The 25468-nt window shown below is 44.7% G+C and overlaps 1 protein-coding gene across 3 annotated transcripts in view; it reads left to right on the top strand.

Annotated features, from left to right (window-relative positions):
• LOC101485630 (transcription factor COE3) overlaps nt 1-25468 on the top strand; it is a 140497-nt gene that overhangs the window by 101579 nt on the left and 13450 nt on the right. For all 3 annotated transcript variants that reach the window (XM_076890042.1, XM_076890045.1, XM_004552027.3), the window contains exons 11-13: nt 12392-12480; nt 24547-24612; nt 25283-25457. In XM_076890042.1, the coding sequence (XP_076746157.1) occupies nt 12392-12480; nt 24547-24612; nt 25283-25457 (330 nt within the window). The remainder of the gene's footprint in view (nt 1-12391; nt 12481-24546; nt 24613-25282; nt 25458-25468) is intronic.

The raw sequence follows: 25468 nt of genomic DNA, 5'->3' as shown, positions 1-25468 counted from the left end.
TGGTTAGGTTGAAGTTCAGTGTGCGTACCTGCACATTTATACACCCTAAACGGGGAGATGGGTCTCTGCCAGCCAATCAGAGAGCAGCTCTTCTGTGAACATTCCCGTTAGTATTCCCTCGTTTCCTCCCCCGGCTGCTCTGCCTCTCCTGCTGCCTCTGAGCTGAAGGTGGAGTGACGAGCAGTGGGATCCGAGTGTTTCCCAGATTTCCCGTCTTCCTTCCTCTCTGCAGCTTTGAGCGGCTTCAGGATTTGATCCCGCGGCTTCGCTCGGAAAAACTGGCCAAAGGCAAGAAAGCTGAGCGGAATGACAAAAAGCCTGAGAGCTGAAAAGGTTCCTCCTCCTCCTTGTCTTCCTCGCTAATCATCTGCACTGCAAGCAGATTACCACTGAGATACACAAATCACCTGACTCATTGTGCCACATTTAACGTTTATTTTTTATTTTATTTGCATTTAGTTTCGATGATAAATCCATTTTTACTTTAAACTGTTTTAATGTAAACTGGGAAATTAAAAAGAAACACACAATCAGTAAATTTAAATATTTCTTGCCAGTTTTGTTTATTTTTTATTTTCCAGATTTAGATTTTTGTAGTTTTCTGATACTTCTGGGGTTTTGTAGTTTTGTTTTTGTAGTATTTTCTTTAAGAACTGGTTCTTAGTAGGTTTTTTTCCACTTCTTTTACTTTTGCAGTTTAATGTTTTTGTAGTTTTATTGGATCTCCAGCTTTTTCAGGTTCACAGTATCTGTAGTATTTTGTGTAGTATTTACTGTGTACACTGTATTTTTGTAGTATTCTGTGATTCTAATGAGCACTTCTCTAGTACTGTGTAGTATACTTGCTGGATCTGTATCCTGCAGTGAAGCTGTAGTACTCCTGTAGTGCTCTGGCATGGTAGCTGTAGTACTCCTGGAGTAGTAGTGCTGTAGTACTCCTGCAGTGTAGCTGAATTACTCCTGCAGTACTGTGTAGTTTTCCTGCAGGCCTGTGGTTTCTGGTGTTCCCGGTATCTCCCTCCACTCGGCTGTGGGTGTTGAGTCGCTGGTGCTGCCGGGTCCACACCTCCTCTGTGCTTGTAATGCACGGATCAATGCAGCCTGCGGGGGGGAGGCTCGGGGGAGGCGCGGGAGGGGAGCGGAGCTGTGGGATCGATGGGTGCTGAGTTATTGCGGCACTCGTCCACTGATTTTTAGAGAGCTGTGTTTTCCCAGGAAAGTCAATACCTCCAGGCTCCCCTCATTAATTTCAACCCCTCCATCCCCACTGCGCCTCCCTCCTCCCCCTCCTCCTGCAGCTGCACCTGGGGATCTGCAGCCCTGGAGAGAGAAGGGTGGAGGAGGAGGAGGAAGACAGGGAGAGAGAAACTGAGATGATGAAGTCAGATGAAGGGGGAGAAGAGAGAAAAGGAGGGAGGTGTTGCAAACTAAGGTGATGAAGTCAGATCCAGGGGGGAGGACAAGGAGGGAGAGGAGGAGGGGTGGAGGAGAAAGAGGAGTAAGAGGAGGAGAAAGATGTGATCCCGGGTTTTAAAAAGCAGACAGAAGGGAAAATATTGATTCCTGATATGGAGATCATGTTTGCAGCAGATTATTGATGTAGTTCCTCCTCCAGGAACAAAAGTCTGTGCCCAGTGTGAGCGGGGAGGCCACGAACTGGAGGCGTTAACTGGAGGACACCCAGCACCAATATCATCATCATCATCATCATCATCATCATCAGGCAGGCCTCAACATGCCTGACACCCCCCACCCCTTTTCTGTACACCTGGGAACTGCAGCTGCTCAGCTGTGTACACTCCAAAAGTATGTGGACACGTCAGCATTGCATTGAAGCACTCAGTGTCCGCATTGTTACAGCAGCTTCTCCAAACTGAGCACATCCTCTCTCGGCTGTTCTGTTCTACTTTTATGGAGCTGTTTGAGTTTTACTGAGCTTGTGTTTATCCTTTATTGGCTGTTTTCTCTGCTTCACCCTGTGGAACATTTTACTTACTCAGATTTTTGGTTTTGTTCTTTCTTGTAGAGATTTAACTCTAATGAGCCAAATTATTTCGTACTGGTTCTTTTTTCTTGTTATTTCTGCTGCTGTGGTGCAGAAATCAGTGTCTGTGGGTTTCATGGGTAATGTGCTGGTTTCTGGATGTTTATATATACGTGTGAATATTTCATGATTTATACAGTAATTGTTATTTATACTGCATTTTTAGTCTTCTCCGTTTTTCTGGGTTTTATTTGTTAATATTCTGGTTCTACAGGTTTGTAGTTTTTATGCTTCTGCAGCAGCTCATCCCTGTCCTCTCCTGCCCCCTCTGTGGAAAACTGAAGGTCAGAGGTCAGACTTACTTCCACACAGACTGGTAGAACTATCTGCTTAAAACTCGCAGTGTGTTATTCGAAGTAATGACAAACTTAGTTGAGAAAAACTCAAATCCAGGTCTCAATTTTTCAGCTGCCAGTTCCAGACCAGATGTTCCAAACCTGTTATTCCAGCTTCAGATCACCTTTGATATTCCAGGTCTGGTCTAGATGTTTTGGCAGATCTAAGGATGATTCCTGATCTGATATTCCGTTTTTTTTCCATGTTTAAGGAGGTTGTTTTTTCTGGAGTGCCCCGGATTTGTTCTGCAGTTTCTGTTTCATAGAAAATGAATCTTTCTGGATTTCTTCTGATGTTTCCTGCAGTTTCTAACTTTTTGTTTTCCTCATTCACGTGTTTGAGATGTTACGTGTGATTTAAGCGCAGCCGGACTTGCTTAAACAGGTACTATGCACAAGGTTTTTTTGTTTTTGTTAAAATGGCGTGTTGTAGTTTTTCTCTCCTTTTAGAGAACGGGTGGTTTAGTGTCTCTGCACTTTGGGGCTTTTAATGATTTCAGATCTGTTTCTGAGGTGAAGTTTCTTGTTTCCACCTCCGAGCTGGAGCACTGTAGCAAATGTAGCTCCCAGCTCTGGTTTTAAATACTGCTTCAGAACAAAATACCTCAGAGGTAGCCGGTCCCTTGTCTCCTGCAGGGAAACGTACTGCAGTGATGTTACGCGATAATCCTCACGGTGGTGGTTTTTAAGTTACTGGGATGCACCCTCCACTCGTCCCCTCTCCGCTCCGTGTTTTTTTTGTTGGTGGTTTTCCGGTGTGGGCGTTGGGATCCCTCTGGGACCGGCCCTGAGATTAAGCAGCTCTGCAAATAAAATCCACTCCACTTACTTGGATAATTGTTTTACTGGAATAACTAAAGGATTCAGTGTTTTTCTGTGGATGCAAAGGTCAAACTTCTGCTGATTTAGTGCCGCCCTCCTCACGCTCTCCCAGTGCTCAGTGACGGCTGACGAATCTCAGTTTATCCTGTTTGTTCTCCATCTTACTTCTCCTCTTCATGGAAAAGTCAGAGGTCAGAGGTCAAGCCTACATAGGCAGCCTGAGTGATACTCCGAGTGTTTTACAGGTCTGACTATTCCAGGTCTAAACATGATGATCTTGAAGATGTTTGACATTGTTTATGTTGCTGCGTTCATTAAATAAACGAAGGAGCTGTAGCGTTGCCCAAACTGAGCTTAATTTAACCACCTGATCATTTGGGATGACATCACTAGAACGGACCAATCAGTGAACCTGTATGCCCTCGTGTGATGCAGACCTGGTTCATTAATAGTAAGTCTGAACTCAAATGCAACTTCCTCACTCTGAGCTCCTCTCTCAAAGTACAATGAAGCACTTTGTAAGTTCTGCTCTTCCTCCTCCTCCTCCTCCTCCTCGGCACACATGGAAAACATTAGCAGATTCTTCCAGAGGGTTCGCTGAAGGTCTGCGAACGTGTAACCAAGAGGCCGGCGTTACACCTCCGACCTCAGCTGGAGGAGAGAAGGAGGAGGCGCTCCCTCTGTTTTTGCTGTTCCCCCCTCTCCTGTCGACACGTCTGAGGCACCGTTCGCTAATTGACTTCTGAATTTTTATTGTTTAATTACTGTCGCAGTAACACATGGAGGCAATTATCTGTAGCCTGCTCGGGATCGGCTTACAGCGGTTGACGGAAACAAAGAGAGGACGAGGCAAACGCCGTTTATGGCAGGACTCGCAGTGAGGACAGAACTCATAATTCAGCTGGAAAAACCTCCGTCTGAACCACCGAAACGTCACTTCAGCCTCGTCTTTTTATTCTATTTAACCCTGTCTGGCCCCGACAGCAACAATTCGCAAAGACAAAATGCTGGTTTACAGGAGGAGGGATTCAGTGCGCTTTAGTTTTGTAGTTTGTGGGTTTGTTTCATGTTGAGTTGAACAGACTAAGGGCCAGACGTACTAATCATGAGGCCACAGTTTGGTTATAAGTTCAGGATTTGCTCTCTCCAGAAACAACACAGCTAACGAGCCTGCAGCTGCTTTACTGCAGCTCAGACCAGCGTTTAAACCTGGAGTCAGTTTTAGAATAACTCTGACACAAACACCTGGCAGAAAGCGCAGATCACTCCCCCGCTCTGATCCTGGTTCTGATAGAGGTCTTTCCTGTTTTATGGGAGTTCTTCCTTCCCACCATCACCAAGTGCTGCTCACGGGGGATCGTGGAATCTCTCTGCAGTTGTCTCTCCAGGGTCTTTACCTTATAATATAAGGCACTTTGTTGGTCGTTTGTTGATCTATTAAGGAAATTTCTGTGAATTGAAATTAAGATTTTGGCTGGTCGGAGCCATTAGTGCACGGCATGAGGAGCAAATTCCTGGGTAAAAAACGTGTTGCTCTAAGTGCCCCAGTGAAGCTCGTTCAGAGTGAATGCCAGACGTGATTGGCCGTTCAGGTTTGTGACTCAGCTGTAGATTTATTTAAAAACCGTCAGTTCTTGTGTTTTTGTTTTAGTGACGTCTAAATCTCGATTAAACATCATCTTCATTTTGTGTTGAAAGCTCACATCTGTGCGGCGCCCAGAATAACTCCAGCAGATGTTTAAGGAGACGTGCTTCAGATGTTACCTGTGATTTAAGCACAGTCGGACCTGCGGCGGCGTTATTTCTTCTTCACAAGCGTCAGACCTGTTTGCAGCACAGAGGGCGAGGCGAGGAGGCGGATTAAAAGTGAGGCGCTTGCATCAGTCAGTGGAGTCATTAACACCCTCCTCCACCTCCTACACCCGCCTCTGCTGCAATCGATGCTCATAGAAATTTCATGAACTTTAAACAGTGATTGACAGGCAGCTCCGGCCCCGGCCGCCGCCAACGCCGCGCCCTCACAGAGTGTATGAAGTGACAAAAGTTACTGGAACATGAATTAACTGACCGTCGTGTGTGTGTCATGTAAAGTCTCATTAATAGAAACTTGATTATCTAATTAAAATCTTTAAGATGAAGAGCTCGCGGCCTGATGTTGGACAGATGTTCAGCAGATTATTCACTGTGAAGGTTTTTCAGCCCTTTGTCTGCAGGTCCTCTCAGGATTATTAAAAGCGCTCCCCACAGAAGAAGAAGAAAAACACCCTTGCAGGTGCTTCACAGTCAGGAAAAATACACATTTAAGAGTGCATGCAGGCAAGTTTTTTATCGATATCTAAGTAGTTAAACTCCAAAACTACAGATTTTTTATGATACAGTTTGGGTTCCGGTCGACAAAATTTGTTCTCTTCGTGTTCTTTCCCCGTGTCTTGTCTTGTTTTCTGTGCTGAGGACTCGACGCCTGCATGGTCACGCGGTGCATCCTCGGCACGTTTGAACAGCACCAACTGTCGAGGCTTCATTCAGTGAAGTTCAGCACTTTCTTCATCTCGGAAAAATTCTGTTTTCTCTAAAATAACCGCATACGGCCGAAGTCTTACCTGCAAGGACGAGAACCTGAACCATCAAAATGTTTATTTTTTAAATTGTTCCCCAAAGTTTTCCCAATCAGGGAACCAAACAAATCAACTTTTAAAGACAAACAGCTAAAACGCAGGGTCAGGAGCTGCTGGGATTGTCGCTGATGGTTTCTCACAGGGTTAAAACGATCTTTCATCTTTTAGTGATTTAAATATAAACAGAGTGGTTTTTTTATGTGTTTTTATTCTTCAATACTACAAAACACCAGAGGAAACCCGTCGTCCTGCTTTACCTCGGCCAGATGTTTAAACTTTAGATGCTTCATAAAGGCAGAATTTATGGTTTGGGTGTTCCTAATAAAGTGATCAGCGAGTTTGTGTTACAGAGTCGGGATGTGACGCGTCAGGAGGCGCGTCTCAGTCACTTAGCGGCGATCACACGACAGCAATGAAACAACACGAGCGCTGTCGCGTCCCCGCCTTTGATCTCGCCTCTCGTGTCGTCTTTTAATAGACGGCAGAAGTGTGCTCTCCGCCGCGGGAATTCCTCGACTCTCAGCAGAGACGCACCACATTTCATATATCAAAGAGCTCCACTTTGGGAATGGGGACTTGTGGAACTAATGTCGGGTAATTAGCCATTTCTGCGGGGGCATTTTCGGCGGCCACTCCAGAAAATAATAACTTCTCAGGTGGGGGGCCTATTTCTTTGAGGCACTCTGCTCGACCGGCTCTAATCACGGCGAGGTAATTATTCGCTGATTAACACGCGGCGTCGGGGCGGATGTTCGCTCTAATCACAGGGGCTGTTGCGTCAGCGACGGCTCTCGGAGGAGGAAGCAGAAGGGAGTGGGCGCTCATGTGGGTTATAGAGACGAGACGACGGTACCTGAAGATACCTGAAGACACCTGGCGGGTTCGGGAGGGCCGACTCTGATCTTCATCAGAAGATCGCGTCTTCATTGCGTAAAGAATGAAAGAAAAACATTTCAACATCAAACCAACACTGACGCCAAAATCCTCTGCAACACGGAATCATCCGCCACTGAAAGTAGTCCCCAAAGTGCAGATAGACTCAGAGTTCATACGTTTGATCTGTTTTTGCTCATTTTTATCTCTCTTTCCATTTTCTGCTTGTTTTACTTAAACACGTGCAGACATGTCCCCACAGGACTGCCCTCCTTGTCACACCAGTGTGCACATCCATGTAAAACAAACAAGCTGCAGAGGAAACTTTACGCTCGCTGTCATTTACAGACCTGCCTAGTCGCCCCTGCTCTCTGCGATGACTGAGTGATGAATTGAAAGTCGGAGCAGATCAATAATCCGCTGAAAAGATGCTTTCGGGGTGTTATGGCAGCCTGTCAGCATGCCCCCCACCCCAGCTGATGCTGGTTGGCCACTTGACAAGCAGAAAAACAAATCAGCGCGTCCACTTAAGGCTCGGCATGTCGTGCATCTGTCACACACACACACACACACACACACACACACTGAAGGAGGCGAGGAATCATCAGCAGTTGCGATCGGCAGGCCATGAGGCCAAACGCCGCGCTGACCTGCATCAATCATGCGGCCGGGGGAGATGGGAAATAGCAGCACACGTTACTGCGGGACGGATGAGCGGCGCCTATTTGAAATGATGAGAGTAATACAGGAGGAAACCACGCAGCACTGAAGTCTGCCGGCTCATCGGGGACACGAGAGCGCCTGCGACGAGGCCGTGAACGCCAAAACAAAAACAGTAAAGGTGAGCAGAGACCCTAAAGTGCGGATTTCATCTCCGGCTGGTAAATATATACAAACCAGCGGCGTGGAAAAGCAGATTCAGGGCGAGGAGCAGCAAATGAAAGATAAATGTAAACAGTAGTGAGGAGGAGGATGTAAACAGAGGCGGGCTCTCCTCTGAAGCACGGCGCCCTGCTGGATTGTGGGAGCCGAAGCGAGCGGGGTAATGAGCCTGCTGAGATGTTCCAGTAATCCGCCGTCCTCCCTCCCAGAGCTCTGATCCTCTGATCTGTGATCAGCCGCCATCTGCAGCCAGAAGCGGCGAATGATACCAGAGCGAGGAGAGGAAGAGGAAGCTTCCCCTTCAGCTCGCTGTCAGGGCGAAGCCGGACAGGTGAGAAGCACCAGGTGGTCAGTTTGACAGCAGGAGAAGCATCGAGACAAGAATCCAGATCTGCGGCTCCAGCTTTAAAACAAGCGCGTTTGATTCATTCGCTCTTCAGTGTGGCTGCACCCTTTCACAATAAAAGCTGTGTAATTAGGGATGCAGTGATTGAAAGTTTTCAGACTCATTTCCAGAATTTTAAGTCTGACCTTTAAGTTTTTGCCCAGTTTTTGGTTTTTCTGGGACTGTGTGTGTCACAGTATAGTTTTTAGCCGTCTCATGAAGCACTAGTGGTCACTTTAAAAAGCCTGAGCCCTCAGACCCATGGAGGTCCAGCATGGATACATTTTACATCCTCACTTTCATCCTGCAGCATTTCGCTCTGTTTTAAAGCCTTCTTTCTCATCCTGTTACTTTTTATCACCTTCTGTAAATTTTATGTGTCTCCTGCTTTTATTTGACTCTTTTTTTAAAGCTTCTGTCTTGATTGTTCAGACATTATTAATCGAGCAGTAGTTGCTGGGTGTTTGAGCAGGAAGTGAACGTCTCTCCTGTAAGTGCGTAAAATATCCTCCTCCTCTCCGACACTCCAGATATGCCGTGAAGAAATTAGTTTCAAATGTGATCCGCCTCCCCCTTCTTCTCTTCTCTTCCTCTCCTCAGTCACTTAGCGGTCTAATAACGGAGCGTGCCGCTCAGCAGGACGCCGGCCGACCGTTTGATCACCTTCACAGCGAGGGCAGAGAAAAGGATCCAAAGAGAGAGGGAGAGAGATAAATACTTGATGAAATATATAAAAAATCCCCTCCTCTCGCTCGCCTCTGTCTCTCCCGCTCTCCTCTCACCTCTGAATTATCTTCCTCTGCTCCTTTTCTGATTTATAAAAAGCATCAGACGGCAGGAGAAAGCGACGGCCGTGGCCTCCTCGCGCTGAACAAAGAGGAGCAGAGAAAAATCAATACAAATTACGATGGAGAAAGTGGCACTGATGCCTGGAATTGCAGCATATGTTTACACTAAATCAGGCAATCTGTCTTCATATGGGCGGTGTAATGCGTGGGGTGGGGTGGGGGGAGGGGGGGTCAGGGTTCGCATTGCCAGCCGCCATTCTCCAATTACACTGGCTCCTTTGGAAGGAGGCGGTCTTTATCGATTGGCTGGGAGGAGCACGGGGCCCTGCAGGCAGCCAATGGGGTGCTGGGGTCAAAGTGCAGCGAGATTTTAATAAGGCAAAGTAATGGGCTTAATGCCTGTAGGGGGGTCGATCCCCATCAGAGGTTCATTAAAACTTCTGTCTTTGTTTCATTCTCCGTCTGTGGTCGTCTCCACCTCCAGCAACGATCGCAACCTCAGAGCGCCGTCACGTCTCTGGAGAGCGTCTGAATCCAGATGTTTTATCAAACCAACTCGACTTATTGAGACACTCAATGTACTCATCAGAGCCCACAGCGGTGTGGACTCGTCAGAGCCCAGGGCGGTGTGGACTCTACAAACCAGAGCAGCTCCTTTAGACCTTTCAGAATAAAACTTCTCATCAGTTTTTAAACTTCAGAAATAAACCACATCTGTCAGTGGCTGAATGTTGGTGTCCAAGAGTTTAAGTGTGAACCAAGCGTCAACCAAAGTGCTGTTCCTCTGACGTCCACCGGAGGCTCCAGGACTCAGTCCTCATAGACTCCCATGTAAACACGTTTACGGCCAGAAGAATTTCTAATTTTCCCATTTACAACATTTTACCTGTTTAAATTATATTCAGGCTCAAAGTTTGTATTGTTAGGGGCGTGGCCTCTTTGACTTACAGTTGTATGGTTACAGTTCAGTTAGCTAGGCTTCCCCTCGACTAACTGAACTGGACCTCTGGGCTGTGTTTGTGCTGTTGGAGCCTTTTGGATCATTTTTAATGACCTGATCTGACCAATAAAAGGGCTGCTGTGAGGTCACTGTACTAACAGACCGTCTAAGAAATCTGAGGTCCGGTTTTGCTGAATTCTAGGATTTTATTTGGTTGTTGCTGAGCACTAATTGTCAGGTATTTGTGTCTGTGGATGCAGCTTGTTAGCATTAGTGTCACTACTTACACTGAAGAAACAACATGGTGGCAGGAAAGCTGCTGATGTTGGATGATATCACAGTGATAACATCCACACGTTTGGCGATGAGCCCATGTGCAGGAGGTTGACAGATAAAACCAGGCTTCTCAACCATGTACTTGTTCCTAAAACAATATTTTGTTTTCCAAACTTCAATATTTTGTATTTTATTTTTGTCATTGAGTAATAAAATTTTGTCAAGTGCTTGTGAAAAATGCCACATTAAAGTCATCCCAACACATAACAAGACGAATAAAGCAACTTTAATTCTGCTTTGAAGGCAAAACTAAAGTGAAAAAAACAGAAAATCTTCAAACCAGCAACTCGCAGACAGAAAATGTGTCCAAACTAAGGAGAGAGAGGACCAGGACAGAGATATGAGGCTCGTGTTCCCAGATTCTTTCCAAGACTTTTAGCACAGATCGGGGACTTGGATCTCAGAGATCTCGAAGAACTTTTGGCGCTGAGGAAGTTTCCGGGTTTTTTGATGTTTATCTGCAGACATGTCGCCTTCGATTGAACCACATCAGCATCATTTCTCAACATCTCGGATCAGCTCGGAGGTCAGAGAGGAGAATACTTCCTCTTCTGATGGAGGTGGCGAGTTAACCATCACAGACCCCCCCCCTCCCTCCGAGTGTAAATGGGTTTTTTATTCTATTGCAGCAGTTCCCATAGTGCCTCTCACTTGTTTTATAAGTTGGGATGTATGTACGCAGCGTCAGGAGGCAATCCAGTTTGGGATTCACCGCTGATTGCTGCTCGTGTCGTCCCGGTGCATTATCTCCATTCATCCTCTGCTGCTCCGCATCCCCCCAAAAAGTCTCTTTGGGATCCTGCAATGAATCGCTCTTTCATTCGCGGCGGGCCGAGGTAATAGATTCAGGCCGCGCTGCTCTCTGCTTCCTCTCAGGGAGGCGGGGAGGCGAGGAATCCAACATGGCAGCCCCTGCGGCGAGGGCCACGTCCCTCAGCACTCTGTCACCCTTCAGATATCATCCCCACCCCAGTTGCAGCCTGAAAGCCCTTTTTCTCCTCCGCCGCCGCTTGAAACGGGCTCCGACAAATTTGATTTAGCAGCTCGCCGTTGCCCATTCCCGGGAAAAGAAAACAAATATTGTTATAATGGTAATAACATCTATTTGGAGCGCTGGCGACAAACGGCGGCGGGGCCCTTTGAAGGAGACCCCTCTGTGCCGCCGTATAGCTGCCTTATTCTTATTCATGAAAGCCACGGTTATGCATATTAGCGCAAACTAGCTATTCTACTCAGCAGCATTTGGAGTGTCAATCATCCTTACAGAATACAAGAGCCAACGGTGACAAAAGCGGAGTGGGCAAGATCGGCTGACAAATTGTCCCCAAAGTCAAATTTGACAGCCTTTTATGATTAATGGGCTTGATTATGGAGAAGTATCTCCCCGAACTCATTTCCGGGTGTTTCTCCAGCTCTGCTCAGTGCATATGGAGAGAGGAGGAGGAGGAGGAGGAAGGCAGATTGTTTGCGGAGGTGAATGAGTGGAGGAGAAAAGAAAAGAGAGAGAGGGCTCGGTGGAGGGGAGGCTGGATTGAATTAGCCGTGGAGGAGAGGTGGAGTGTGAGGTCTCGCACTTGATAAACAGCAGCCGAGATAAGAGAGAGTGAGATCAGCTGACGGCGCTCGCTCGCCCTCTCCGTTAGCGCTCACCGCTGACACGAACCAACAGGAGATCAGAGGAGAGGGAGGTGAAACGATCCCTGCTGAGTTTAAACTTCAGGAAATGACAGGAAGTCAAGAAAAACCTGGCTTTTGCACGCGTGTGCAAAAGACGAGCACATTTCGACAATGTTGCATTAAAATTACATCTCACGAGTTGGGGACGTGTTTTTATTTTCTTCGATTTCAGCACAATCGCAGAAGAAGGAAAGGCTGAAATATGTTGTTAAAAAAAGACCATCCTGACCAGAGCAAAAGACTCAAAAAAGATGCAAAAGTACAGTAAGAGGTGCGACAGCTAGAAAAATAGGGAAAACTACCAGGACACATAAAAAACTCCTGAATGATGCAAAGACACAGTTGGAAGATCTGAAAGTCCCACAAAAAAAATAAAACTACAACACGCAAAACAAACCTAGGACAATGCAGTGACACAGATACAACGTTAAAATGTGTCAAATACAACAATGAGAGGTAAAACTACCATGCAAAGAGACAAAAATACAGAAAAAGAAGAAAAAGGACTACAGGAACTACGGCAAAAGATAAACCTTTGAAAAAGAGACAAATGGAAGTACCAAAAAAGAGTAAAATGACCACACAAAGATGATGATGAAGATGAAAGCTGCAGAACTGCAACAATCAGCTGAGTTCCTGTCAGACGCGTGTGGGGTTAAATAAACCCTCTCTCCTGTTTCTGTTTGTCCCGCAGCCTTGAACGAGCCCACCATCGACTACGGCTTCCAGAGGCTACAGAAGGTCATCCCTCGCCACCCCGGAGACCCTGAGAGGTTACCTAAGGTCAGTAAAGACAACTCATTAACTTGCTGCTGTGGGTCAAAGGTCAGATTTAAGGCCAGGAGGTTGGCTTAAGTCTGGCAGGTATGACCCATAATGCACCTGTCATTCAAGGCTGCTGCTAATTGGGCGCTTTAATCGGGTTTAGGGCCACATTAAGGGCTGATTTCAAACTGAAGTGGCTTTTTGTCCCTCCATGGACGCCGTAGACCACCTGCGCTGTGAGCTGAAGGCTTCTAATGCAGCACAGGGCCGAACTCGAGTCGCCTGATTGGATTTGTTGGTTCTGCTCGGTACGCTCTTGGCACGGTGCGGCGCTCCTCGCTGCCAGCGGGCCAGATTGTTCCCGAGCCTTCAAACAGGAAACAGCTGTTTATGGGAGCAAATCCTGCTGCTGCTGCTGCTGCTCTCGCTGCGTTTTGTTTCCCCTCAACTGGCGAGGAGGAGGGCGCGGATGGTCGTCAAGCGTGATCGGTTTGGCGATGTTTGGCTTCTCAGAAGCCCAGGGAGAGAAAAAAACATCAGAATCATGTAAATTAACTCTGGGACCTAAAAGTGGAGGAGGTGTAAAACATTTCATGAATTACAAAGTTTAACTAAACTTCATTTTTAAAATGTCTCGTATAATCAAAGCTCCGTGCTCGATGCCTTTAACTAAAAAAGAAACATTTGATTTGATTAGTTTCCTTTGTGATTTGTGATGGACGTCAACATAGACGTCAAAACTCTTCATTAATTTTCAGTTTTCCTTTAAGCGTACAAACTCTGGTTTTATTTTGTGCAACTGGTCCACATGTGCCTCATTACTACAGGAAATACAAGCATCAGATACAATCAGATTGTGTCTTTATTAAAGAGAATGAACACAAAACTTTTGTTCCATTAAAACTTTAAAGCAGCTTTGTCCAGTTTCAGGAAGATCAAAAGGTCTTCTGAACATTTTCAGTTTAGTTTATCTGACGTGGACATAAACAAGTCTTATTCTGCTGGAAACGCTGCAGTCGCATGTTTAAAGTGTTGGATCTGTATGGTGTCACTGAGGGCGGGGATATCCTGTTTATCTGATCATCTCAGGCACACAAACCTTCTGTTTATGTGGGACAGCCAATCAGAAGACATGAGGGGTTGTATCACATAAAGATGGATTATTTTGAGGTCTGAATCATGCAAAGCTGCTCTGGTAGAGTCCAAGAAAGCTGGAGATGAGCAGAACTGACCACTGTGTGATGTTTGTCTAGTGTTAACTACCCCGGCTACACCAACTGTCCAAACATCACTGCTGTTTAGTTTTTTTTAGAGATGTACGTTTCAGTTTTTAGAAATATACAATGGAAGCTCGCTATCTAACTTCCAGCAGCCTCCTAACTCGATTACAGCCTACATCTTATGTGAGAACGAGCACAGTGATCATTCCACTTTAGCTGGAAGAATTTGGACTCTTTTTAACTCTCAGCCTTTGTTTGTTTGTTTGTTGTTTGAAGAAGAAGAAAGTGTGTACATTATTGTACTTTATTGAGCCCCGTGGGGAAATTGCTCTCTGCATTTAACCCATTCACTCAGTGAAGCAGTGGGCAGCCATTGGGCGCCCGGGGATAAGAGTTTGGACCTGAAAATGGCAGCAGAATGGAAAAACTAAGCCAATTTTTACGCCTTTATTTAAAGTTTATGGTGGTAAATTTATATCTCTACGTGGAAGTGGAAACAGGGTCTGTTAAACTCTGCGGGCTTTTTGGAGAAAGGCGGTGAGGAAGAGGGATTTAAAAGTGCAGAAATGCTCCTTTAAGACAAAGTCGAGAATATTGAAATCAGGGAGCTGGTGTCACCCACAGAACGACATTTGTATGCTCACACAGAGGCACGGCGTGCAGCCATCAGGCGTCCTGGTTAGTATGAAGAGATTATTCTGGCTGCAGCGGCTGCGAGGAGCTAACTGAGGCAGATTCTCTGAGGCAGCGAGCAGCGGCGGCTGGCGGCGAGCGTCAGATGGGCTCTGACACTCGAAAACAGCTGCCAAATTGAAACCATTTATCAAAATCTGACATCGGAGATCCAGTCACCAAAAAAGCAGTTTATTTGTAAATTGATACTAATAGCGAGCACACATTGTCTGGCCCCTTTGATGGCCTGATTTGCAGCCAGAGTGGGACGTCAAACACCCTCCTCCCTCATCCTCTCCCTTTAAATATTTATTTATTCAAAAGAAAACTCAATAAAGCTGCAGGTTTCTCCCTCCTGGACGTTTTGGAGGGAGAGGAATCACGGGAAGAGGAAGAGCGGCGCTCCGCGAGGTGACAGGACGGCGTGCTGGCAGTGACCGAGCAGCGACGGGTTAACTCGAGTTGTCACTTCTCTTTTGTTTTCACCTGCAGCTGCCGCTCTGCAGAGGACAGCAGCAGCAGCAGGTGTGGACAGAGATGTCTGGGCGGCTGGGTTTCGTTTTTGGACAGGCACGGCGCCGCTGAACAGATTGATTCGTTGTAGACGTCAGGTAGAGCATTATGGGAGCAGCAAGCAGGGTGAATATGGAAGCCAGAAGGAGAAACATCAGGCTGATTTCAGCTGAAAGATGGGGAAATGCCGTTCGGCCTAGCTTAGCAGGAAGCGCGATTAGGTGACGACCGTTCAGACACAATACTGAACAAAATGATCGTCTTAAGGTGGACCTCCTCTGCTCATTTCGCTTTCCAGCGCAATAATTTAGTCACACAATACAGAAATCAGCAGATAATAGGATTTTAACAAGAGTCGTGTTTAGAAGAGTACAGCTGGGCATGTATGTCGTGGTAACTTTGGGCTTTTAGGATTTTCTTGAACTGCTGCTAAAATACAAGAATTAGATCCATAAATCTGAATTTATTTTGGGTTTTCTCTGATCCACACAGGGTCAAAGGTTATATACAGGCTCAAATACAAACAACCTCACTAATGTTTGGTTAAACATCCCTTAGCAAGTTGCACTTTGACCAGATGCTTTTGGTAGCCATCGGCAAACTTCTGGCATAATTCTGGCTGCATATCTGACTGCACTTCTTAGCAGAACTGGTCGAGTTCATTTAAACTGGTTGGGTTTCTGGCACAGATCCGGCTTTAGGGCAGGCTTGAGCCTCGGTGGTTCCTGAACATCCTAAACAATTTCCTATCATCTGAGGGTGACAGTTTGGATCTTCTTCCAGCAAAGTGCTGACACATACGTATAACTGTGCTCACGTACAGTTGTTTGAACTGATAGAATCCGCAGTTGTTTAGAAATGGCTCAGACAGAACGTCCCAACTTGTGTATTACTAACCAAAACTAGCTTACTTATTTTTGCTGATGCATTAAAAGTCGTTTTGCAGTTGTTTATTAGCTGTAATTGTAATAAAATAAATGAGATTAAGCTATTTTATAATAATTTTTTAGTCATATTAGTCATAAAAGCTAAACTAACTTGACAGTTTATCTCTTTTAAAAGCTCTCATTCTCTGAACTTCACGACACATTTCAAACAGTTAGTCTTTTAGCTCCAAAGCTATGTCAAAAAAAAACAACTGTTAGCTTCATGTGAGACGATATCTCGCTTCTATGTAGAAATGTAGAAGTAAGATTTTTAATTACTTCAGGTCATTATTGATTATTCTGCTTTTTCTTTATTGTGTAAATCATTGTTTGATCTTTAAAAATGGTACAAGGAAGAGAAAAATCTCCATCACAATATCTTGTTTTGTCCTGAGCTTCTAAACGCAATGCGCCCGCTAACGGACGGACGGACGCTGAGGTGTCCGCTTCCAGCCCAGCCAGGCTGGAAATGAAATTACAGGGATGAAAATGATCCAGGAGAAACCCCAGAGGTCATCAGTGACCAGTTGTCTTTCCCAGTTTGTCAAACTACCCAAACTAACTCTGTGTGTGCTGTGGACAGACATGAAACCGCACTCACGTTAATTTTAATTTGTCGTTTAATCAGGTTTCATATAATTTTATCTATAAAAGGGATCAGGTTATAAATGTTGGAGATTTGTTTAAAATACGGGACACCCTGTTGTTAAAAACAAACGCTACTGTTAACATGAGGTCCATGAAGATTTGTGAACCATGGGGTGGAGATTAAATGTGTTTAGCGTGTTGAGTGTGCACCTTTAGCTCTGATCATTGACCCTCATCCGGACTTGTGGGGGGGCGTCCGTCCGTTCAGGGATTATTAATTCCGGCCCACTTCATGAATGAGGAGATTTTCAGTATTCATTGAGAATAATGAGCAGAATTCAGTTCATGAGCTGAATTTTAATACGTTTCCTTTGAATGGAATTAACCCCACACCATGTCCCAGATCATTAGAATACCTCTACGCCTGATAATCGCTAATCTGAAGATCTGCCGTGATACTGCTCCCTTCCTCCTCCTCCTCCTCCTCCTCCTGCAGGTCCATCCATATTTTATAGAGATCAGTGGGGCGGCGGCTGTATCTGTAGCTCTGCTCAGGGTGATTTATCATTGTTAAGGCCGCTGTCTGATGGCTTCTCCTCCAGGGTCACGCTGATCCCTGTTCGCCTCGCACCTCCTCAGCCACGGAGCCGGCCCCCTGTAATTAAGCCCCTAGAAACCAAATGGAAAAAAGAGAGAAAGAGGTAGGAGGAAGAAAAAAGGGGCGGAATATGTCAAGAGATGGACAGAAGAAGGGCAAGGGCACCAAGGCCACGAGGGTGCAGTCTCCAAGAGGTTTTTTTTTTTTTTAACGGTTATTTGGGAGGGAAACGAAGTACAGTAAGAGTGATTCCTAGTCTTAGATAGATTTTGCTCATATACTACTACAAGTTGAACTGCTTTAAAATATTTAACCGTGAATTTTATATCTTCATGACAGCGATATACAGTCATTTGTAATCCCCAGAAGCCCTCTTTGGGGATTAAGCTGCGCTCATTTAGTCACTTTTGCTGACATTTTAAACATTTTTTGTGACGTTTTCAAATTCTGAACTGAAGTTTTAACACAGTCATGAGTAGAATGTGCAAAATAACTAAAAGTTTTTTTAATGACCTGAAATCAGTGACCAAGCTGATAAACACACCAGCAAAGTGTTTAACAACAAAAGCAGGCACAGTCTTAAGCTTTATTATATTACCATTAATCATTAGAGATGAGAAATTATTTGTCAGGAAAAAGGACTGTTAGTTAAATATTAAATATCAGTTTACTGTTTATTATTGACAAGTCTACTAGGGTACTTCTGCACTCACAGTTCAAAATATAAATCTTTATTTGTTTACGCTCGACCACAGAGCAGCCGTCAGTTCAAACTGAAACAAGCAGTTTCAGCTCCTCCCTCTTTGCACCAGCTTTATTTCAGATTGGCTGCTTCAGGTCTTAACATGAGGAATATTCTCACTAAATGACACAAAACATAGAAAAATTGTATAAATCTGAAAGTTTCCAGCAGTCTGCAGCCTGATCCTTTGGTTCAAAGGGATTACTGTCTATACACTGACGTCTTAATTAGAAATTTTAGTCAAGCTTAACATGAAAATCTACCTTTAGAAGAGGAAATGCTGACAGGAAACAAAGAAAAGCAAAATATTTGCCCTTTATTACTTAAATAGAGAATATGCCTGTATGCTGATGTGTTTCTCTACAGCACAATAGATCCACTTTAAGTAAAAGCATATATGTTTTAATATTTCACATCTGATAAAATAAACTTTCTGTAGTGTTTACTTACTTTAATTTATTGAGAGACATCTCTAGCCAGCTGATCGTCTATACTGGGTTCTTTTAGAGGAAAGAAAAAATGGCCTCAAATCTTAATAAAACAAAGGAGTTGCTTCCTGTTGGCTGCTCTGTGATACAGTGCTGTAACATGTCCACATGAACACACACACACCTACACAGGAGCTACGGGGAGGTTTCATGTGAAGAGAAGCACGAGTCTCAGTGGGTTTAATCAACGCAGCACTGAGGAGGAGGAGGACCCACCTCGTTCTGGACTCACTGATGATGGTGAAACCCTCCCAGACTGAGATAAACTGGTCTGAACTGGAAAGCAAAGGTGTATGTGTTCAGCTGAATCCATCTGCCTCCCGTGGTGACGTTTGCATGTCGTTGTGGTTCTGTTTATTAAAATACAAGTAAGATTCAATGTGGCTGAAAGATGTTTGATGTCGAATTAGAATTTGCTTTAGTAAAATTAGTACATTTCAGAGGACACAGATTCGCGCTCAGTAATAGAGCTAAAGCACCTAAATAGTCTTATTGGTTCGCTGCTTTCTTCCTTTTTGTCAGAAGCAAAAGTGAGCAGCTATTTTAGGAATATATGGAGGGAGGTGGCCTCTTTGACATGGTGACACAGGCGGCTGTAGCTGCTAGCTGTCTGCTAGGCTTCACCTCAGCTAATTAAGTCTCTGAACTGGACCTGTGGACCGTGTTTGTGCTGGTGGAGTATTTCTAATAAGATTAACTGTCCAATAATATGGCTGCTGTGAGGTTACTGTAGTAACAGACTAGCAGGTATCTTCATCTAAGTTATGTTTACATACAGTCCACAGATGCAAACAATAACATAGCTAGTTACTGTTAGCTGATAGCTTAGGACTCCCCTTTCGTCTAAATCTTGCGGCTCCAAAAACCAAACATAGCAGCAAAAAAGTTAATGTTTAAAAAAACAGTGGTTTACGTGACAGTGTCTGTATCAACTAACACTTTGGTTATGAGTTGCTGATAATCTTCCACAGAGGGACAATCCAAAGTGCAGGAATGTGTTTTCATTTCCTCACAGGGAGTCTTCACACCATTATTCTCTACACATTTTAATTGCTGTCTCTTCATGAGCTTCAAGTTCATTTATCAAATCAGATGAACATGAGCAGCCTGTTTTTGAACTGTCGCACACAAACGTTTAATTTCAGGCACTGCTAAAAGGCAAAGAGCCATTCCACTGATTTTACCCCCACCATAAATAAATACCTTTTATGTAGTTACGATGTCGACCACTGTTTTTCTTTTAGATTTTTTTGTGTTTATGCTTTCTAGAAGCATTCTTTTGTTCTGCAATTCAGTTTTTATAAATATATTTTTGAAATAATTTTCATCGACTTATTTTCACATTTTTTTCTCCAATATTTTTATGGTGTACTTGTATTTTTTTCCCCTTTTTATTCGTAACTTCCACTCAGAGTTGCAGTTATTGAATTATTGTAAATCAAATGTAGTGAAGTTTGGTGAAACGGCGACTCGCACATTGGAGCGAGCGTCTGAGCAGCCAATCATTAACCAGCCAGATGTTCGAGCCCAATGATCCAATCAGCTGCCTTCGTCTCTCAGCTGTTTCATATGTCCACTTAGCCTCCACCCCCCCCCCCCCCCCCCCCCCCCACTCCCCACCATCCATCTCCTTTCAGCTGAGGGGAAACACCCAGAGACCCTCTTCATCCTCATCTTCATCTCCCATCCCTCCTCTCTCCTCCATCTTCTCCCACATTCCCCACACTTCTCCTCCTCCTGCTGGAGGTGTGGGTCAGTGATAAGAGATGATGATGATGATAACTGGGAGCCAGTGCATTACCGCATCGATCGGGGCCTTTCAGCGCCGTTAAAGCGCCCGGCGCTCTGATTGCCGGCACTCGCTCTGACAGGAATCCGATGGCGCTGTCTGTGTATATGTGTGTGTGTGTGTGTGTGTGTAAAGGGTGTGGCCTGGCCGCTGTTAGTGTGTGTGTGTGTGATGGCGTGAATAAGGATGTATGGCGGTGTGGCGTGGAGTCAATTAGTTGCTCCGACAGGAAGAAACAGATCGAGCAGCAGGAGGGAGGAAATCTGATCCGAAGGAGGAAAACAAAAGAAAATAAACAAAAACAGGAAAAACCGTTTTCGTTCAGTCAGCAGGAAACACCAACTCTTCTTCTTCTGTTCACGTTTGTTCTGCTTCCTCTTCCTTCCTCTTTTTATACTTCCTGTTGTATTTTCCCTTCACCTTAATTTTTCTAAAACTCCTCCATTTTTTCTATTTTTATTTTGTTCTGCTTCCTTTGTTGTTACTTTTGTTCATTCTGTCTTCTCCTCTTCTTCTGTTTTTATTGTTCTCTTTGTTTCTCTCTGTTTTCTGTTTTCTCTCGTCCATCTTTTCCCTTTTGTGCCGTCTTGTTCTCTTATTTTTCTCCTCTTCTTCATCCTTTTTTCTTCTACTCCTTCCTTTACTCTGTTTTTCTCTGTTATGGTTTTTCTGTTTCTCCTCCTCTGTCTTCTCCTCCCTCGTTCTTCTTCTTGTGTTACTTCTTTTGTTTCTTCTGTTCTCCACTTCCTTTTTATGTTCTGTTTCTGCTCCTGTCTCTCCTTCCTGTTTTCATGTTGTTCTTTTCTTATTCTGAGTAGTAGTACTACTAGTACAGCGCCTAATTCACAAATCACAGAGAGCCCACCAACAAATGAACAAGTGCAAGTACACACACACACACACACACACACACACAACCACACTGAGCAGCAGCAGCGAGGCCTCGGAGGCGTCATTAACTTGAGAAGGCTGTTGTGTCTGTCAGAAGCTAATGAAAATAGAAGGAGGACACACACACCCAAACACACAAAAACACAGACATACACACAGAGCGGGTGAAGTCTTTTCTGTGTGAGGTTTTAGTGTCTGCCAACTGTATATTTAACGTGTGTATGTTTGAGTATGTACGGTTGTGTGTAAGTAACTATGTGTGTGTGAGAGAGAGACGGGCAGCTGCTGCGTGGCGTCTCGCTGCCGCAGCCGACCGAAGGAGACATTAACTAACTTCTGTTTTCTAATGGAGATTAATGAAGCCAGAGGACCAACACACACACACACACACACACACACACACACACACACACACACACAAACAGAAGCACACGCATAGAAACAGAAACACACACAGAGAAATGCACACATACATAAAAACACGCACACAGAAACACGCTGGCAGAGATGTGGTTTCACCTGTCAGGCTGATTATTTGGGGTTATAGTTTGAAAAAGAAAAAACAGGGGAGCTGGAAGGAAATAGGACAGGAGGGAAGGAAAGCAAGAAAGGCAATGAAGGACTGAGGAAAGGAGAGAATTAAGGAGTGATGGAGAGAAGGAAAAAAGGAAGACGAGAAATAAGTAGCAAAGGATTCGTGCTTCCGATCTTCCTTCCTAGACAGTAATCTAGGCAGAAAGGTGGGAAGGAAGAAAGAAGGAGCTGAGGTAAGAAAAAAGATAAGGAAGTAAAGGTAGGAACCCAGATAAGGAAGCAAGTCAAAACGGAAAAAGGACATTTGGAACAGTTAAGAAAGGAAGGAAGGAAGATAGACAGAAAGAAAAGTAAGAAAGAACAAGGGAAGGAAGGAAGGAAGGAATATCAGTGAGTGGAGGATAAAGGAGGAAAGGGAGCAGAAAAATAACATGAGGAAATGAAGGAGATAAATAATAAAAGGAAAAATGGAAGGAGGGAAGGAAAGACACCATGAATGAAGACAGGAATATAGAAAAATGAAAAGAAGGGGGGAAAGGAAGGAATGTGGAAGACAGGTAGGAGGGAAGGAAGGGAGAAAGGGGATGACACAAGAAAGAAAAACCAAAAGCAGTAGGAAGAAAGGAATGAAAAAGATGAAAGGCAAGAAGGTAGGAAGATGGGAAGGAAGGAGGATAGGAAAAAGGTAAATGAGATGGAAAAGGAATGCAGAGGAGGACACACAGAAGGAAAGACAGTAGGAAGGAACAAAAGTAGACTTGAGAAAAGGGAAGGAATACAGAGGACAGGAAAGAAGGAGGAATAGAAGCAAGGAAAGATGAAGAAGGAAGAGAGGGGGAGAAAAGAATGAAAGAAAGATCGGTAACCAAAGTTAAAAAAGAGAGACAGTAGGAAGGAACACACGAGTCAGGAAAGAGGAAGATGGGACAAAAGCAGGAAATAAAGGAGGTAGGGAAGGAAGAAAGGAAACAGGGAGCAAAGAGAAGAACGAGCAGAGCTCATCAAACAGCTGATTCTGGTGTAAACAAACAGTGATGCGTTCACTTCAACGTTCAAGCTTCAGGTCAAGGAAAAAAGCGTCCGCGTGCTGGACCGTTGCCCCCGAGGTCATCGCCTGTCGTGGGAAACGGAGACCTTCGTGTGTCAAAGGCCGGTTCGCTGCCAACTCAGAGGAAGCGCTCTGATTGGCCAGGGAGGGAACACAAAGTGCGTCTCTGGAGACGATTTTGTTTAGAAGCTGCGGCTCCAGCAGAAAGTTAAAATGCAATAAAAAAAAAATCAGTAGAATCCAAAGTAGAAATCCCCTTTAATCTCTGCGTTCTGCAGTGAAACTCGACAGAAATAAGAAGGCGCAGATTTGAGCGGCAGGAGTGATTCGTGCCGACAGCCGCGAGACGAGGGAAACGTTTCTCCTCAGCGGCTTCGACAGCAGCAGAATCTCTAATGCTGAGTTCAAAGATGCGGTTCAGGGTCAGCCGCACATTCATAATCACAGGTGGAAGGAGCTCTCGCACTCCTTTACTTCATATTAGAGCTGCACCGCTGCTCTGTGGAGGGACAGTTTAATGCTGCTGAACAACAAATCGACAAATTTCAGCCTCAAGAAAAAATAACCAGAGGTCCAGGAAGTACACCGATCCGTTGACATGCCAGACGAACGCCAGGAAGCTTCATTCACTTTAGTTCAATGCATGAAATGTTTGTATTTGTTCTCATTGGCCAGTTTCAGGAAGCCTGCTGAGGGCATCAGACGCTGCCATTAAGCTGCTCTTTAACCTTTTAAAGCCTGAACCATGATGACTCGATGACAAATTAAAAAATAATTATTAACTATTCATTTGCATATATGAGTTTTTATTTGTATTATATTTGTGTTTTGTTTTTTTTTTGCAATTTATTTATATTTGTTGTGGGGAAAAAAGTCTCACTGTTGATGTAGAAGTCCCAAAGAAAATCAAATATACTAGAAACAGTGAAGAAATGGAAAGGGCAAAAAAGGAAATAATAACTGATGAAAGGATAAAAGCAAGGAAGGAAAGACAGGAGGGAAAAGGAGACGACGGAACAAAAGTGAAGGAAACCTGTGACGTGCTGATGTCAGCGAACCTTTCAGAGAGGGGTGTAGGTTCAGGGTCGGGGGGCCGGGGGAGGCGCACGGGGCCGAATCTCAAGTTGACGTCAGTTCCCGTCAGTTTCCTCGCTGCCTCGAACTTTCGGGAACAGCGTCTGCAGTGCGGTCGGAGCTCTGATGGCTGAACCTAGAGAGTGGCAGCCGTCACCTCCTCCTCCTCTTCCTTCATCACTTCACGTGAAAAACAAGCCTCCCTCTCTCCCTCTCCTGCTGTAATACCTCAGGGAGATCCAGCAGAGGCCTCCACCTCCCCACTGCTGCTCCTCTGGGACTCCACACCTCCTCCTCCCTCTGTCAGCTGATCATCCTCAGGCTTTCCTGTGTCTCCATTCAGCGCTTTGTTTACATCACCTTTTTTCCTCCCTTGTTTCCTTATTTCACCTTTTACCTTTATATTTCCCTTCCTCACTTCCTTCCTTCCTGCATTCTTTCTTTCATTAATGGTTTTTCTTGTTTCCTCACCTTTCCTTGTTTCTTTCCATCCCTTCTCTGTTTCTTCCTCCCCCCTTGTTTCCTTTCCTATTCCTTGTTTCCTTCTGTTGATATCATTTATTTATCCCTGTCCATTTAAATGTTTTTACTTGCATTTTTTTCTGACTTTAATTTTCCCTAATGTTCCCTTCATTTTGTTTAATTTCCTTCCCCTTATCCCTTATTTCTTTCCTTGTTTCCTTTTGTAATTTTTTCTTCCTTTTTTCCATCCTGTATTCCTTTCTTTCTCCTGTCTCCTTTTCTCATTCCTTATTTTATTTCTCTTTTTTGGTTCTTTCCTTCCTTTCCTTTTTTTTTTACCCATCACCCCCTCTTCTTGTGTTTGTATTCACTTGTTTATCAGTCACATTATTAAACCCAGACTCTCAGATTGGACGCTTCCTCTCCTGTGGGCTGAATGGAAAATGTGTGTGTGTGAGAATATGGCTTCCTGCTGATTCTTCTTCTGTCGTCCTTGTGTTGTGTTTTCTGTTAAACCTCCCTTTTTTGTCTTTTTTCAGGAAGTGCTGCTGAAGCGAGCGGCCGACCTGGTGGAAGCTCTGTACGGGATGCCGCACAATAACCAGGTGAGGGAGCACCTTCACTTTGACCTTTGGCCTCTTCAAACTCAAACACATGAGGATCAGTGAAACATCCCATCACAAACCTCAGGATATATCTCAGAAATAAATGATGAGTAATGATAAGAAAAATGTAATAGTGAGGCTCTAACAGAGGACAGAAATCCCAGACTCCTGAATGAAAAACTGTGTTAGACTTCATACGTCTAACAGAATCCCTGCATTTACTACACTGACAGCTTCCCCTGGGCCATTCAGACAATTAACTAATGCTGTCCCCCCACACCTCACCCCTGCCCACCCACCTCACCAATCACCTCACTCTGGGTAACCCTCATCACTCACTCCAAGCACTTCGCAACTATTTTGTTCTCCAATGTGTGAGTTCTAATCTTTTTGTATATATATGTCCAGACAATCACCTTCTACTGAAGCGCAAACATCCATGTGGGGTTTTACTAAATTTTTCAGTGACTATTTACGTTGCTCACACTTCAATATGACATAAAAACAAGAGATTCAAAAAATGTCAAACTTCAACATCATCATACGTCCCGTGAACTCTAAATTTAGTTCACTGGTGGGAACCGCAGAACTGAGATTCACTGCTTTCCAACATTTTCATGCCAACAGTAACTCTTACAAAATAATGTCCCATCCTCCCCTCTCCTCGCAGGAAATCATCCTGAAGCGAGCGGCCGACCTCACCGAGGCGCTCTACAGCGTCCCTCGCAGTCACAACCAGCTGCCGTCGCTCACTGGCTCAGCCGCTCACTCGGGGATGATGGGAGTGAACTCATTCAGCAGTCAGCTCGCCGTCAACATCTCCGAGGCCTCGCAGGCCGACCAAGGTGAGAGCGCG

Source organism: Maylandia zebra, linkage group LG2 (assembly GCF_041146795.1).
Source record: "Maylandia zebra isolate NMK-2024a linkage group LG2, Mzebra_GT3a, whole genome shotgun sequence".
Lineage (NCBI taxonomy): Eukaryota > Metazoa > Chordata > Actinopteri > Cichliformes > Cichlidae > Maylandia > Maylandia zebra.
The sequence above is the reverse complement of the archived record's forward strand: the minus strand, read 5'-3'. Positions and strand labels throughout refer to the sequence as shown.